Raw genomic sequence first — 17,319 nt, 5'->3', positions numbered from 1 at the left:
TGAATAGGTGCGCAAACACATTTAGAGTTAAAAAGTTTGCTAACGAATTGAAAAAAAGTAGATAATCAGAATACTAGTTACAGCTGAAATATTAACAAAATGCTTTGCTATAGTTATTGTCATTGTATGTGAAATATATTAGGTATGTTTCGTGCTATTTAAATATGCTAACAACACACTTACAGCAAGATGTTCCCTGAAAACAAATTTAACAACAGAAAGTATTTCAGAAAAGCTGGATGAAACTAGGTAGTTAATTCAGGAAAAAAAAATTTTTTTTTGATTACTACATTTAACTAGCACTGTTACTTTGATACAAATATGTGTAAGTCTACCGTATTTCTCTTTGGCTGAATATTAAAAGTAAAATTCAACATATTTAAAGAGAAATTAAAGCTTTACATACACTTTGTTGAAAATGTAATCAATTAGAGAGGCTTCTTTAAACTGTCCCATAACTCTTTACATCAAATCTGCATATTTTTTTTTATACTTCAAATATTAATGGAAGGTGAACAGCTATCAGTGAAATAGATGTATGTAGGACATAAGCATCACTAAAAAGCCCTTTAATTTATGGGACATATGAAAGTGAAGTCATCAGGACTTGTACCTTGTGCTGGCGATACTTGGTGATTCTGCTCCAAGCCTACATCTTTCTAGCTGATTAGCCACAATTTGCCTTTCCACTTCCAGTTCTCTGGTAAGTCTTTGAAATTGGAGCTCCTGAAATTTCAAAATAAAAAGAAAAGCATTCTTGATGTTAAAAAATGGGTGTGGATTAATTCTGAAACAATCACTGTTTCATCACAATCATGTTTCTTGTTTTGACTCTTCCTTAGTGGAATAAACTATTAGAAGATTAGAGTGGGAATTTAATGGTTCTTTAAATCAGTGATTCATGCAAATATTGATTTATCACCTGTTACAAAAGGAAAAACATGTTTAAGCATTTGTGGATTTTACTCCTCCTGCAATTAAAATTTTTGTGTCTCCTTATGTTGCCACAATCTAACAAAATCAGTGCCTATAAAGTCAGTCTTCAATTTTATCTATAAAGAAGGTATCCTGGAAATTATTGTATCCTAACCTTTTCAATTGCAAAACTTCAAATCCTAAGCTATGCTATGTTCTGACTTCTTATTAAAAAAACTTAAAATTTCTTATTTCAAACTGGCTGAGGGTAGAGATGTGGTATTTCACCTTTCCTGATTTCAGCTTTTGTTATATTTCTTGGTCTAAGGTACCAAACCTCAGCCTTTGTAAAAGGCTTTTGGAACATAACGCTCAGACAAGACATGGGAAATACAAGCACTGCACAAATGTTTGTGTTATTAAAATCTGGAAACATTTTCTATAAACATGATACTCTGAAATCTATACTATATCATCAAGGGATATCAGTGATGTTTTCATCCACAGTTAGCTTTTATTAACGATAGAAAAGGATTCTATCAAGCAATTGTATTATTTTCGAACTGATATTCTACATCCCCTGAAGCTTAAGTAAACTGTTCAGTACTATTTAAAAATAGATGAACACTGATATTTAATAATCTGATGAAGCAAGTTTTACATACAAGTCAAATACAGCACAGAAGCATTCCTTTAATTTTAAAGTGCAAATTACTAATAAGGTTTTTTTTCTGAATGTAAATCATGTAATTGTATTACATAGTAGTTGCATGCCTTGCCATATTACAAAAGTCACCTTCACTCAGAAATTATAGTTAATGCAAACTGTTCTTTCACACCTTACATTACATGGAATAAGGCTTAAATACTTTACTTTCATTAATGGTCCCTGAAAGAGTGCTCTACTTGCAGTTTGCACACCTTTTCAGTAAAGTGTGGTTCAGCAACGCACCCTATGGCTTTCAGCAGTCTGCAAGTACCGCTCTACCTCCCACAGCTCCAGTCCTGGGGGGCTTCACAGCAGTGCAAAAGAGAGGTCACAGTAACAGTGTCGTAAAAAGCTACTCTAAAACCTTGCAGAAGTAGGGACAAAGTTTTTTCTACTGACAACACAATGAGATTAGCTCCAAGAACCCCCAAACAGAAGGCTAATTAGCACTGATTTCATTAGGAAGCCAGCTGAGGGCTAAGTCAAATGGCAGCTGCTGTACTGCCGAAACAACTCTATATATTAGATGGCGGGGGCGGGGGGGGGGGGGGGGTGGTGGTGGTGGTGGTGGTAAAGCCACTTCTGTAAGTCTGACTTGAGCTCCATGCAACAAACTGGCCTGTTAAAGATAGGCCACACAAGCTACTGCCCCTCCCAAACGATACAAGGAATTGTAGACAATTTCAAACATTTCTCAGAGCTCAGTAATCAAACTGAATAAACACACCCTAATATTCCAAATATTGGCCAGCAAAACTGTTTGCCTCCAGGACACCGAACTCACCCTCTACTGCCACAGGACACAAGCGTCCTCAGAACAGGACTGCATTTTTCTACTACTGCTCTACTAAGACCAGTTCAACAGAACAGTATACTCTGTAGTTCTGTTAAAAATAAATATGCAAACCACGGGAGCAGCGGGAGGGAGATGTGGTCCTCAGCTTCCTCCTGGCCACACCTTCCATTAGGTTGGCATTTACTGTCAAGCTTCAGCATTAGAAAAGCTTAGCACAGTCAATGCTCAGACACAAAAGAGCATTTTAGGACCTATGTCCTAAACTTGGATTTTATTAAAACCTGCTTTTAGACAGAATTCTAAAACTAAATCCTTTTAATCCTGAGACCTGATATGAAAAGCCTCACGAACATGATAACCTGCTGACCACAGCAAATCATATGGGCCTGGATATGGACTAGAAACTATGGATAATATCAGAAGGTTTGTATGACATGTAACTGCATCCAGTAGCAGAGACCCAGTCATCACAGTCTGATACCTTCATGTTATGCCCAAGAGGTACACATGCACCCAATCAGTTCATTTGGACAGTTTGTCTTTTGGAGAGAAAATACTAAGAAGTGTATTATAGCAAAAAAGTCAAAAAAATTTATAAATGAGAATTTATTTTCCAGTTCTAAGTCTGAATACAGATAATATATCCATTTAAAAGCTGATTCACCAGCCAGTCATTAGCACGCTAGGGGAGAATGCTGTAATTTAAAAAAAAAAAAAAACCAAAAAAAAACATTCAGATGCTGAAGCTCTGTAAGTTTTGAAGCAAATGTCAGCAAGACAAGCTTTTTCCAAAGTAAACGATGTATTATATAGCACGTAACAAACATATATCTTTAAAATAAACAGAATTGTACTACTTGTTTGCAGAAATAATATAAAACATTTACCCTTATGTTTAAAGCTGCTTCCTGTTTCTTACTTTTAAATCAGTGTTTAAATAGCAATGTCATGGATACAAAATATGAATTTGAACACAAGACTCAAGCTGCCTATTATTATTTACTGATCTTTCCATTAGATGAATAAAACATATATTAGCCATTATTTGCTTCCATTCAACTAATCTCTATTAATTTGCCTTTCCATTGCAGGCAGAGGCATGAATGAAAATAATGTTATTCTGGAAAACACACTCTTAATACATGCTATGAATACACATCCGTCTGAGCTCTCCTCTCCCTCCGCTGTCTTCTCCTGCTCTCTGACAAAGTCCTTTACACCAGCTCATGTGTATTTCTGCAGGAAGGCATTTTATAAGGCAAGTGTTATCAGTAGGCAACTTTTGCCATTTTGTGTTCCAGAAGAAAAAAGTTACAGTAAATTACCAAATCCTACAAAAAGGTTGATATTGTCTAGAAAGCCTTTTCACATAAAGTAAATTAAAAAGGATCATGTAACAAAGAAAACAGGACAAAGCTCCAGTTCCAACAGTCACAATGGCAGAAATCAGGTATACAGCATGGAAAATAAAATCTGGGCTTGTCAACCAAGCTTGCATGTACACGATCACAGCTTTTTAAACTAATTTGTCACACACTTCTGTCCTAAAGGTGTTTAAGAGATGAACCAGTTGAGGTCATCAGAAAAATCAATAATTATTTACATTTTACAAGTGTAAAGTAAGTACAGGTATAAAAGACAAAAAAGCCCCACTGAATCTAAAAGAATGACCAATGCAAGAGAAGTCTTCTCTGAAACACTACAAAAGTGTAACAGCTACAGAAAATGCTATTTTTTTGCAGCACAGAAAAGGGATCAAGATAAAATACAGAAAGAAAAAGTAGAAGATATGCTATGTTTTTCTCATTTCACAGTGTACTTACTTTATAGAGTATTAATAGGCATACAGTTTCCTTCCCGCCCTCCCTGAGAACTCCTCAGGGTATATTCAAATTCTTCATCTGGAAAATAAAGATCACCCAATTCCAATAATCACCTCAGAGTTTTGAGGATTTCAGGCAATTAAAAAAAAAAAAAGGATTAGCAAGATTTCACATCATAGAATGGTTTGCATTGGCAGGGACATCTTTCACTACACCAGGTTGCTCAAAGCCCCATCCAACCTGGTCTTGAACACTTCCAGGGAGGGGGCATCCACAACTTCTCTGGGCAATCTGTTCAGTCATCGTAAAAAAACCTTCTTCCTTATATGCAATATAAATCTGCCCTCTTTCAGTTTAAAACCGTTGCCCTTTGTCCAGTCACTACAGGTCCTGGTAAAAAGTCTTTCACCGTCTTTCTTATAAGCCTCCTTCATATATTGAAAGGCTGCGATCAGGTCTCCCTGGAGCCTTCTCTTCTCCAGGATGAGCAAGCCCAACGCTGTCAGCCTTTCTTCACAGGAGAGGTATTCGACCCCCGTGACCATTTTTTTGGCCCTCCTCTGGACCTGCTCTAACAGGTCCATGTCTGTCTTGTCCTGAGGACCCCAGAGCTGGATCCATGTGGGGTCTGACAAGACCTGAGTAACGGGACAGAATCGCCTCCCTCAAGCTGCTGGGCACGCTTCTTTTGATGCAGCCCAGGATACAACTGGCTTTTTGGGCTGCAATCACACAGTGCCGGCTCATAGCTCACTTTTCATCCACCAGGATCCCCAGGTCCTTCTCTGCAGGGCTGCTCTCGATCCATTCATCCCCCGTTCTGTACTGATACTGACAACTGTCCTGACCCAGGTGCAGGACCTTGCACTTGGCCTATCTGAACTTCATGAGGCTCATGCTGGCCCACTCCTCAAGCCTGTCAACGTCCCTCTGGATGGCATCCCTTCCCTCTAGCAAAGTGAATCAACTGCATCACTCAGCTTGGTGTCACCTGCAAACTTGCTGAGGGTGCACTCAATCCCACTGTCTATGTCACCGAAGAAGGTAGTAAATAGTATTAGTCCCAGTATGGACACTTGAGGGACACCACTCAGTACTGGTTTCCACTTAGACTTTGAGCCGTACTATACTCTTTGGACATGGCCATCCAGCCAATTCCTTATCCATCTAACAGTCCATCCAACAAACCTGTCTTTCTACAATTTAATGGCAAGAATGTTGTGGAGGACCACATCAAAGGCCTTACAGATGTCCAGGTAGATAACATCTGGAGCTCTTCCCTTGTCTACTGAAGCAGTCACTCCATCATAGGAGGCCACCAGATTAGTCAGGCACAATTCGTCCTTGGTGAAGCCACGTTGGCTGTCTCTAATCACTTCCCTGTGTTCCCTATCCTTTGACGTGTCTTCCACATCTTTTGACGTGTTTTCCACATCAGAGAATCTGCTCCATGATCTTACTGGGCATTGAGGTGAGGCTGACTGGTTGGTAGTTTACAGGATCCTTCTTTTTACCCTTCTTAAAAACAGCTGTGATGTTTCCCTTTTGCCAGTCACTGGGGTCTTCACCTGACTGCCATGACTTTTCAAATATGATGGAGAGTGGCTTGGCAAGTACATCGGCCAATTCCCTCAGGACCCTGGGATGCACCCTGGGATTGGGTCCCACGGACATGTGTGTTCAGGTTCTTCAGGTGGTCTCAAACCTGATCTTCACTTACAGTGGGCTGTTGTACCTGCCTTGAGGTTCAGGTATTTGAGAGATATGGGAAAAGGTTACCACTGAAAATTGAGGCAAAAATTTTTTAAAACTTTTTAAAACTAAATTAACTTAATTTAACTGAAAGCATCATGGTAGGGAGAGGGAAGAACTCTTTTCTTTTTCTGCTGATAATTCATTTTCTAACTTGATATAGAATCCCTTAAACATATGCAGTTTGGTCTCCATGGTGAGAGCATAAGCCCTATCCAGAAAATGATACAATTTGGTTTTGACTGGTAGAATGATGCAGAGAGATATACATTTAGTATTGGACTGTTGTGTGGCCTGCCCAGTGTTCTTAATAGAGACAATTTTTCCTCTTACAAAAAACAACACTGTGATATAAAATTGGTATAGGTAGTTGCACAACATCTGAAGTAGCAAGTTGCCCATGTAAGTAAAAAAAACTATTTTCTCCCCACACTGCAAAAATCCAAAGTTGGTTAAAACAAAAGAACTGTACTTCTATTTATCTTGGGGGTAGAAGAGGTGAATGCAACAAATGGACAAAGTAGAAATAAATCTTACTTCTTTTATTTATACTATGTTTAAAAAGCAAAATTCACTAGTATTCTATCAGCAAAAACTGTGCAAAGTAGAAATAAGAGGAAAAAAACCATCAAGCCACGTTTGGCCACTTCTTTTGAGGTACCTGAACTGTTGATTTTGGACTAATGCCATCAGTTGTCTGTTTACAATATTCTTCATAACTTTATATTTTGGTGCTGACAAAAAAAAAATCTCACAGTGCACTGAACTGCAAAGGTGTAAAAGGCATGCAAGTAATTTACCATTTTTAAATCATTCTGATGCTTAGGAAGATCTAATGTATTTTTGCAAGTGCAAGCAAAGCAGCAAAAAAAAAAATTCAGCTCCATTTTCTAGTCTGAGTAATGTGTGCAGCCTGTGGTTCCAATGAAGCAGCAAAGTTTATATACTTTTTGAAACAATAAGTGCTGACTTTTGTATGTCTCTTCTTAAATTTGGTGTCTGCAGCTGTAATTGATATGTCTTAAATACCTGCATAAATACATAACGGATAATTTTAGAGGTACCGTCTTCTTTACAGCTAGAATACCTCATGTTTTAAGTCTTTTTTTCCCTTTAGCTTAAATCACCATATTATTATAGAAAACTAAGTCCTAATCAGTTCTAAATAAGTGCACTGATCACCTTCATAGTTTATGCTTCTTTATAATGACATTTTATACCACTCTGAATGGATACCTACCACCACCATGTTTATTTATCAGAGAGTATACTATATTTATTGCAGAAATCTATTTGAATTTGTTTCTCTAGCCAGCTCTTCTGAAAGCAGTGGGAGAGCACGTTCCTCGAACAGGATGCTCCCATACAATGCTGGCTGCTACCAACACATAGAAGCTGCTGTCCTAGGCAAAAATCACAATTAACTGATTTTTATAGTACTGGCTTATGACAACATGACATGACGGGAGTCAAATAAAACAACTGATAACCTTGTTTTCTTTTGCAGAAGAACATCTATGTGGCAAGAACATACTAAAATTAGAGATGTAGATTACAGAATACGCTGTCATACTGCATCAAAAGGACCCACCAAATCTTCTGAAACATACACACTACAACGCCTTGCCCAGAGCTACTTTTTTCCAAAATTATCCAATATACATTGAGATTAAAAAAGCCCTATAATTCTTTTCACCTGTTTAGCAGTAACTACTTAATCACCTTATAAAACTACAGTTTTTGTATTCATAACCTAAATTCCACTGCAAAACCACAGACCATATTTCTTAACACAAAGCTACAAAAAATGCTGGCTTTAAATACAATTACATTTAAGGAATGGGAAACAGATACGTGGTTCAAGAAAGAAAAGAAAGCAACTTGCTTTGGAAAGGCAATTGTACAGACTGCAGGCAGACAAGCTTCCATGAGTGAAAACCAAAACCCATCAAATTTTAGAGCTGTGTAATTTCCTTTTGGAGACTGAAGTTTCTGGAGGAGGGACAAACCCTGCATGGGGTGTCAACATTGTAACATATACCCCAAGTGACAAACAACAGCTCTTAATCGGCAAGCTCTGCATGCTGAGTGGTAATTCATCTGCAAAAATGTTGAGATCTCACTCAAGAAGACACTTCGAGGTCTTCACTGCTGCAAGATACAGATGAGAAGTCATACCAAACCTGAAAACAAAATACTCCTTTCATTTGAAAGCCGAGTACCTCAGAAAGGCTCGTGGCTCCCTGGGAAGTGAAAACAATTGCCAACACACTATGCTGGGCATTTAACAGCAAATAGTTGAAAACAGGTAAGTAATGGGAATGTAATTTGTATGACTGACCATGAAGACTGTAATTCTCCTATTGCAGACTTTGGGTAATAAAAGAAGGTTTAGAGGCAATTCTGCACTTTCTATCTGCACCCCGTTATGATACCATGTTGCAGAGATCCAACATTTTCATTTTTGTTCATGAGGAACTTTTATCCCTCAGTAAGATGGATGAGAATGAGGAGTCTACATTCACAACGTTGAAAAATAAAAATTACTTTCTTCCTGCCCCATTGTGATTTGAAAACACAGATAACTTAAAACTTTAAACAAACGGGGTCCAGTTGGCTAACTGAAGGTTTTCTGGTGACAGCTATGCAAGAATCAGCAGCAATGGCATAAGCAGTGAAGACAACCCACAAACTCTTTTTGAATGATACATGCCTGGCTAGTCAGATCAGGATCGGGCAGTTGGGACATCCAAGAGATGATGCCACTGACAGAGCTGCATCTCTTGCAGCTTCTTGGCTTCTACCAGTTCTCAGTGTTTGCTCTGGTAGAAGACAGGGTTAGGACAGGATGTTATTTCAAGCTGTAGTAACACTGAGATATGCTAAATTGCTTCAATTGCCAAATGTCACTGTCTGTGAAATATTAAGAAGGTAATTGTCAGCTGAACTATTAAACGTTTTCCTAATCATAAAAAAGTTACCTGTTGAACAATTCAGTTGAGCCTCTTCCAGTAGTACGAGCTGATGAACTAAGAAAGCGTAGCCTACATTTGAGAGGAACACTTTTACCTTGCATTTACCTTTTTGTAGTCAACTGCAACATAAGTGCAGAGCCACACAACTCCCATTGCCTGTGAACGTTCAAACGGTGCTAAAGAAAAGGCAATTACATTTTGGACATTTCTATGATACAAATGTGCAACAAAGAGGACAAACAAAATTAAGTTCATTCATACCTTCTTCACATTAACCTCCTGCACTGATCTACGCTGAATTCTACATGTTTCCACTTGCTGTAATTTGGAGCTAGATCAAAAAACTGACTACTTAAAAAAACATTGAATACTGTATTTTTTTCCAAAATGAATATCATACTTTAGTGACCTAATATTTAAATTCTCTACCAGAATCTACTGAGAAAAAATGCTGTACTTTTAACTAAACATATTAGATCAACCTTAACATTTTCTGTAAAAATCTGTAAAAAAGTTTACTCACGCACACAACTGCATTTGCATGCTTTCAGTATCTCAGGATCTTCCAAAATAGAAGACAAAAGATAAAAAATTGGACAGAGTAAAAAGAGAACCACAGATTACAGGATGTGAAATGACACAGCTACAATTATTGGCTGATCACACTTACTCTGTATTCAACAGCAGTAGACCATTAAAGCCCTTAATACTTTTATGCTTGCATTGTTCACTAGTCTGGTAAAACACTTTAGTGCTGCTCTAGCTGATGAGGGATCAAAATTTAAGCAATTCATAGAAAGCTTACTCTTAGTCAATGGTAGAAAGGAAGAATGCCACTTGAGGTATTCACTGACTACATTTGAGCAGCATCCTCTTTGGAAACTGTTTGTTACAATACTTGTTTTTTTTAAATTGGTGCTGAAGCTAAGTATACTGTTCTGCCAGCTGGTGATTAGAGTTCAGTTGCTGCTGAGTAGATAGGCTGGTAATCTAAACACAGACGTGTTACAAAAAGGTATAAATACTCCAGGATATTTCAGGGGTACCCACAGTTCTAGGCAGGCTCTTTTTCAAGGGGAGTTTCTCCTCAGAAGTCTAACAGTACATGCTAGAAAGAAAAATTAATTTCTAGACCTTCATATGAATAAAGAAGTACACAGAATTTTGATTAAGGAAATGAGTTAGTCGTTTCATCTGAGACAGGAGTGACATTTATTCTGTCCTAGAATAAGAACCTTAGAAAAGTAGACTTCTCAGACTTGATTCACCAAAACTGGAAATGCTTGTAGACAGCAGAAACAGTAAACTTCAAAGTTCTGGGATTCAATAAGGACAAATAACCTATGCAATTGAACACAGTATTACGAGAGCTGGAAAAAAAACAGTTCTTCCAGTCATTCAGAAAATGTTGACAAAGATTTTTGTTTCACTCACACAAAGCCTAGAAGTCCACTTAATAAAAAGTACTGCCTTCATTTCAGAACTGATATGCATTTATCCACCTAACTGATCACTACATGCATGCAAATCAGAATTTCAAAGTGAGACAGTTCAATGTTTGTGCCTAATTACTGAAAGGGCATTTACTAAGTCTTTTCTTCAGGTATCTTGTTGAAGTGACACGCCTACAGTCAGATTACAGAGTACTCGATATAAAGCACTATATATCTGAATTGGTAAAGAAATCTCTCAAACTTAGTATCAAAATATTGTCATTCTAGTAAAGATGTTTTTAAACATGTAATAATAAATTCTCTGCTGTATAGAGAATATATTCTTTCATCCCTTTCCATGTGAAAAAACAAGTTTTCACCTTTCCCCACCCCCCCAAACCCTATTAAAAAATATTCTCAAGAACTATGTAAAGAATTTTGTACTTAAACAATAAAGAAGGGAAAAAAGGTAAAGTGCACACTTTCTAAAGATATGATACAGTTCAATACAGTTATACAAAAGGAAAAGATTTTGCTGAGGTGTTGAACAAAAGTGAACCCTTCTAGAAAAACACTCAGGAAAACCCAAGAGATTTATGATTATTCATCTGAAAGCATATCCAATCATTCTTACTCTGTTGTCACCTGTTTACAAAAGGTGAAAAGTAGTCCATCTTTAGGTGTCAAAAACAACTGGACCAAAGAACAAAGAAACTAAAAAAAACCATGCTACTGCTACAAGTGCTTCTCTATTAGCAAAGAAATTATACCCAGCATATTCATGTTACTTTTGAAAATTGGACTGATGGGTAGTTTTTCCTGTGAGACCTTTTCTCTCAGCCCAATCACTGAAAACTAACATGCTAAGCAGGAAATTCACAATTCCAAATGATCCCATTTAATCTTGCCAGTTCAGCAGCAATTCATTCCAAATTCAGTAGCGTATGGCTTGCACATGTAAAGTAGCAGTGATTCCACACATCTATCCGGAGTAGTTGGCAACTAGCTGCCCCTACATTCCAACCTCCAAAAAAAAGTTACTGCTATGATGTTGCTCCTACAATTCTTAACTTGTTATTTTAGCATGAAAATACTCAATTCACTTTTATTATGAATAAGAGACTCCCTACAGAACTCAACTAAACTTTTATCCAAATACTCCCCAGGACTCAGAAATATAGACATGCATATTGTAATGCTTTAGTTTTACTTGGAACTCGTTTCAGCATTTCCTAAGATACTTCTATCCATTATAGCATAGAAACTTTGTAACATTTCAGAAGTGAAATACATGTTTTGGAAAAAAACCCCACCTAACCTACCTCCAAAACAAACCCACAGAATACAATCCCCTCCCCAAACAAAAAAAAAAAAACCAAAACCAAGAAACCCACAACCCATCATCAAATCCACTAAAAGAAAAAAAAAAAAAGGCCAAAATATGTTTCAGCTTCATTACAGTTAGCCTTAACATTTCCCCACATTCAAAAAGGAATTCCTCTACTAGAGATGCGACTTATACCAGTAAGAGTCAATCCTTCCCTTGATTTTCAACCAAAAGTATACCTACTAGTGTATCCATAAACAGAATAACTTAACCTGGTCAAAGAACTATCCCCCCTACCCCAATCAAAGCCAGTGGTGGTTGTGGTGGCAGTGTCGTAATTTATATTAATTAGGGACGGGTTTTCACATTAAAACCAAATTTGAGCTTTGTCAGAAAAGCACAAAGCTGTGGTAATCTAAAGTTCTTCACAGATTACACTTGTTCTGCACATATTATTTTATAACACTAAAAGAGAGGGAGATTTACACGGCTGTCTGACAATTTTGTCTCAATGAGAGACTGTAAGAGTTCAGGGAACACCACACTCTAGCTTGGTAAAGAAGTTGCTTTAAACTGATTTGGGGCCATCGGAAAAAGAAACACATGGAAAGTTTATTTAAAGTGACTTGTAGGGTTCATAGACTGATTAGTACAACTTTTTATATAATCATATCTATGCCACTACGGTAGAAACCTTAACAGAGTCATTCAATAAATTTATCTACCTATTTCAGAACCATGGTAGTAAATTTAAAAGTTTTTATTAAGTTAAAATCTTGCACAATTTGCCAAGTAACAATAAAGGCTTTTCTGAATTGTTTTTCCACTGTAGTAAGTGTTTCTGAAGTAATAAAGCTAAGGTGTGGCAACTCTATTTTACAAATACAGACCTACTGCAAATAAAGAGAGATTCCTGTATAAAAGGAAGTTAGGCCATAGCAAACAGCATAGTAGTTTCTGTTCAAGCTTAATAAAGTAAATAACTGCACTGGAAAATATTCTGTTCTGGGCTTTCTGCCATACAGGAAGGGTGTTGAATATGTCAGTGTCCATAATTACTATCAACAGAAAAAAAAACCAGAAAGCAACAGTTCAGCTCTTAATTCTTTCACATTATCACTTTCAAGAGTGAAGTACAATTTATATCTTCTTCTCCCTTGTATTCACTCTAACGTGTCTATACATTTTAAAGTTAGGCTACAGTTCTGAAGTTTGTGTTTCACTAACTATTAAGCACAATTTTAATTTTATTTTTTCCTTTCATCAGAATTGAGTTACTTAATAGTCCACATATTTAATAGTCTTTTTTATGAATGGAAAGGGGAAGAGGTTTTAGCCTCCTTTTTAAAATGAAGACATACTCCATTACCATTTTTTCTCTAAGAATAAGAAAAAGATAAAAACCTTTCTTGGCTAGGAAAGGGAATGCTAACAAATGTCTTTTTACTGTATACTTATGTATCAACCTATTATAGCCAATGCTGTCATAATTGTATGTTCAGTTTAAGCAATCACTATTGCATCAAAACTGCACAAAAGCAATTCTGGACAGTAATCACAGCAGTAAGATTATTGGCTGGTGATCCCCAGCAATTACAGTACTGTCATTTATTGCAATGCTGCTCATCAACTCAGCTACCATTATGAGCATGTTCTTTGTGAACTGCAAAATAAAAGGTACCAACTTAAAATCACCACAAATGTACTTTAAGCAAACGAGTTCTAATTGACATTTGTGATAAGCTAAGACAGCACAAGGCAAACTAGTCTCAGATAAGTGACTTGAGATCACTGTAACTCAGATGACTGTGATTACTCATATCACGATAGCCTCCAGCATTAATATCCTTTGCATTAGAAGATTTAATATTTAATATTAGCTTTAATACCACTAAGAAATTATTAGGGTTGCCATTGTCATCTTAAAATACTTTTGAAACTATTAATTTAGGCATGAAAATAAAGACCCAAATTTCTCATTTAAGAATGAAGCTTCTATGGATACAAAATCTGCTGATATCAAGACAATATAATCCAATTATCACCTTTTAAAAATATTAATATGGGACAACATATAGAACTAATACATGAAGTATATGCACTCAGAGTTAGTATCTTGAATCGAGTACTGATTTATCTTAAAAGAAGTTCTGCAACAGAGACAGCAAAGCAGATTTATTCTGAAATTGAGATGTTACAATTTATGTATTAAGCCAAGAAAGATTATTATTATTTCTAGTTCTGACAATGAAAGTCAAACCATCACTTGTGTTTTTTAAAAAAAAACAAACAAAAAAACTTTAGTTAGAATGTTTCTTTATAAAACTGCAATTTTTTTCTCCCTTGAATGATCTTTACAAATTAAGGCTGAACTTGATTTCAAACACAATTTTATTTTCCCTACAGAGACTACCACTAAGATACATGTCCATAAATGTGTTGCAGATTTAAAATATATTATGACCTTGGTATGCATAACTGAAACCAAACTCAAAGCTTAAAGCCCATTCTTTAACAAAATACAACTGATCATACCAAATCTTTATGTGTAAACTTCTGTAACACTGTACACAACTTTGCAGAATGTACAAAAAGGACTGGGTCTCAATGTTGCATCAATTCTACACTAACATTTCTTTTGTCTTTTTTTAAACAATAAACCTGCATTTCCAGCCTGATTTACAACAGTGCATACATTCCAAGGGATACGGAATACCATAATGATGCTTCTGTTCAATGCAATTAAATGAACCTTTTATATTCAGGTTCTAACATTCTGATATACAAATTATACTATACTAACGCTAGGCAACACATTTTAGAAGCAATGATGGTTTTTTTCCAGCAATGCAGTAAAAGAGACAATGGTTAACTCCACAAGGCATACCAAATTTCTGAATTGCTGAAAACAAGGCATATACCTGTTCCTTTACAGAAGCTAAAATGGTAGTGGCAGTGGTCTCTGGTTCCATGCCTGAGCCTGTTGAAGTTTCCTGTGTTGTCTGCGGCAGCCCCTCCTCCACCATTGGGGTCTGCTCAGGGGCTGGCATTTTGCCTGCAAAAACAATATTTTAAAATAGTTTACATCTTGAGCCAGTGATGTTTAAAATTCAAGTTTTCAGGATTATAAATTCTCTTATCTTTTTCTTCTAAAACCTTTCCAAACTTAACCAAATTAGCAGAGAACTTTGTTATTAATATCAACCTATGTTGCTATTACTGTTCTTCACCTTCACAAATTGAAATCAGAATTACATGCAGAATGTGAGGGCCGGGCAGAAGCAAGAAAGCAGCATGACATTTAAAGATTACTTTTAAAACACTACTTTGTGGTAGTTACTAAAAGTAGGAAAATCCACGACGTGAAAAATACTGCTGTTAAACATTAACAACACCCCGGATCTGTAAAAGTTTACCACATGTGCAGTTTTTAGCATAGAGGAATGACATGTAGCAGCAGAATGCTTTGCTGTTAGGAACAAACCATGGAAGAGACTAATTATGGTAATAAAAAGTTAATGGGAATAATGCTTCTAATGTTTCTTTTGCAAAAGAGGAATTTAAAACACTAAAGTTAAACCAATTGCCCTGGGCTATGCATAGCGTGGAAAGGACCAACAGGATTAGTGTTCAAGAACCCCAAGGTTCATTATTGCAGAGGCAGCACACTAACAATTCCAATACATGTAAAAAAAACCAATTCATTTGTTTAACTACAGAAGTCACTATTAATTAATATTACAGAGACAGTGATGAAGTGTGTTTAGTACTTTGAAAATAGCAAGTAGGAGGTATTCATGTAGCTTTTGCACATATGCCATACTTTAATTTCCTTCAGAAAAAAGAAAATAAAGCTCATGATGTCTAATGTTAAAAGTAGTCAGTATTTCATTTTAGATTTCCAGAACAAACTCAACATTCCTAGATGAAACAAAGATGAACAGCAGCTTCCTTCCCTTCATTTCAGAAAGAGCAAGGAGCAGCTTACGCTGTGAACATGCTCCAAGGCTGGGAACAGACCCCTGAGACCCCTCAGTCCTGACCTGTTTTACCATGACCATCCCTTCTCTGCCACCAGCCTTTTAAATGCTGAATCAGCATAAAGCTGGGCACACACCACCCTAAAAAGCACACACCACCGTAAAAAGACAGAGGACAATCTACAAGATCAGTGGCTGTGCTGTAAAGCTGCGCGTTTCCAATTTGACCCTTGAGGGATCTCTTCTGGAATCACCCTATGGGGTCGCTCGCCCTCTCGACACATTTTCTGCACTGGTGCCTATACACAGAGGCCAAGCACAGGCAAAGCACTTTGTTGTCAGAGGACTTCTATGCTACTAATAGGCAGCCTTGGGCAGAACAGATGAGTGGAAACCAGAAAAGAGATGATGTAAAAGAAAGTGCTTTCTTTCTGCTTTGTGTACAGCAGCATGTGCACTAAGAGGGATGACTTCTGTTCAGGCTTAGCAGCCGCTTCAAGTGCGTTAGCAGGGCGTCTTTATTAACAACACTATTCCAGTCTGCTAAAAGAGCTGTTAACACGGTTAATGTGCAGTTTCACGTCAGTCAGGGAGTGAGTCAAACAACAACTTCAGAGAAACTAAAGCGAGATGAGTGATGAGAGGCAGTGGAGTAGTAGTGGGGTAACATATGGTGCAGGAGCCTGCTCACCCGTCAACTTCTACCACTGCGAATTAAAAAAGAAAAGGTGCTTCCAAAAGCATGTTAGAGCAAAAGCCTCACTTGGGCTCAGTTACCTTCTGGAGAAGGGCCTCTCCTCCCCTCAGCGACTGTGCAAGTAATACAGGGAGACTTTCCAGCAACCTGGAAAGAGTCCGTATAAACAGCCCGCTCCCACCTCACGTCCGTATCACATTTATCTTCTGGAACAAGGAAAAAGAAATTCCACAGGTACAGTGCTGCCAGGTTTCTGGCATCCGGATTGCAGAGGGAAATCTGAGCACGCTAGCTTAGCAACACGAAGACCAACTACCCTCACCTCACCTCCCAAGAGGGCCGAACCACAAACGTGGCGACGTAAAGACCATGCCACGCTCCGTCCTTCCCCTAAGCCGAAAAAACTGAAGTCCAGACAGAATACACGTTTCCTCCTCTCCCGCCGCAACCGCGCAAAGCCCTCCCCGCCCCTTCCAGCCTCACCTCGCCCACACCCCGCTCTCTGAGGGAGAGGAGGCCCCGCCACCGCCGTGCCCGCCGCCTCCAGCCCGCCACCGCGCCTCACCGCCGACCACCGGGGCAGGGGGCCGTGCCCCGGCCGCGGGGAAGCGGCCCCCGGCCCTCCCCACCCCGGGGGGGGGCGGGAGGCGGCAGCCCCACCTGGCCCACGGCCTCCCGTGCCCGCCCATTCCCGGCTGGCTGCCGGCGAACGCGCTCCTTCGCCGAGACGCCAGCGGCTCGGGGCGAGAAACGGGCAGCACGTTTGGGGACGGCGGGCGAGACGCCGCGTACCGCGGGCCCTCCGGCGGCCGCCGTGCTCCCGCCCGGCCCAGCCGCACCTGCCGGGAGCGGCGGGGAGGAGAGCGGCCCCCGCCAGGCAGCGCGGCGGCACCGCCGAGCCGTCCGGCGGCC

At 38.6% G+C, this 17,319-nt stretch overlaps 1 protein-coding gene across 4 annotated transcripts in view; it reads right to left on the bottom strand.

The window, feature by feature from the left end:
- PKP4 (plakophilin 4) overlaps nucleotides 1–17,319 on the bottom strand; it is a 104,307-nt gene that overhangs the window by 61,263 nt on the left and 25,725 nt on the right. For 2 of the 4 annotated variants that reach the window (XM_075029136.1, XM_075029137.1), the window contains exons 2-3: nucleotides 14,652–14,785; nucleotides 614–726 (exon numbers count right to left, since the gene is read on the bottom strand). In XM_075029136.1, the coding sequence (XP_074885237.1) occupies nucleotides 614–726; nucleotides 14,652–14,780 (242 nt within the window). In that variant the 5' untranslated portion in view covers nucleotides 14,781–14,785. Of the gene's footprint in view, nucleotides 1–613; nucleotides 727–14,651; nucleotides 14,786–17,319 lie in introns of those variants that run through there. The other 2 variants (XM_075029139.1, XM_075029138.1) reach the window with 1 other exon arrangement.

The sequence above is a fragment of the Buteo buteo genome, chromosome 5, assembly GCF_964188355.1.
Source record: "Buteo buteo chromosome 5, bButBut1.hap1.1, whole genome shotgun sequence".
Classification (NCBI taxonomy): domain Eukaryota; kingdom Metazoa; phylum Chordata; class Aves; order Accipitriformes; family Accipitridae; genus Buteo; species Buteo buteo.
The sequence above is the reverse complement of the archived record's forward strand: the minus strand, read 5'-3'. Positions and strand labels throughout refer to the sequence as shown.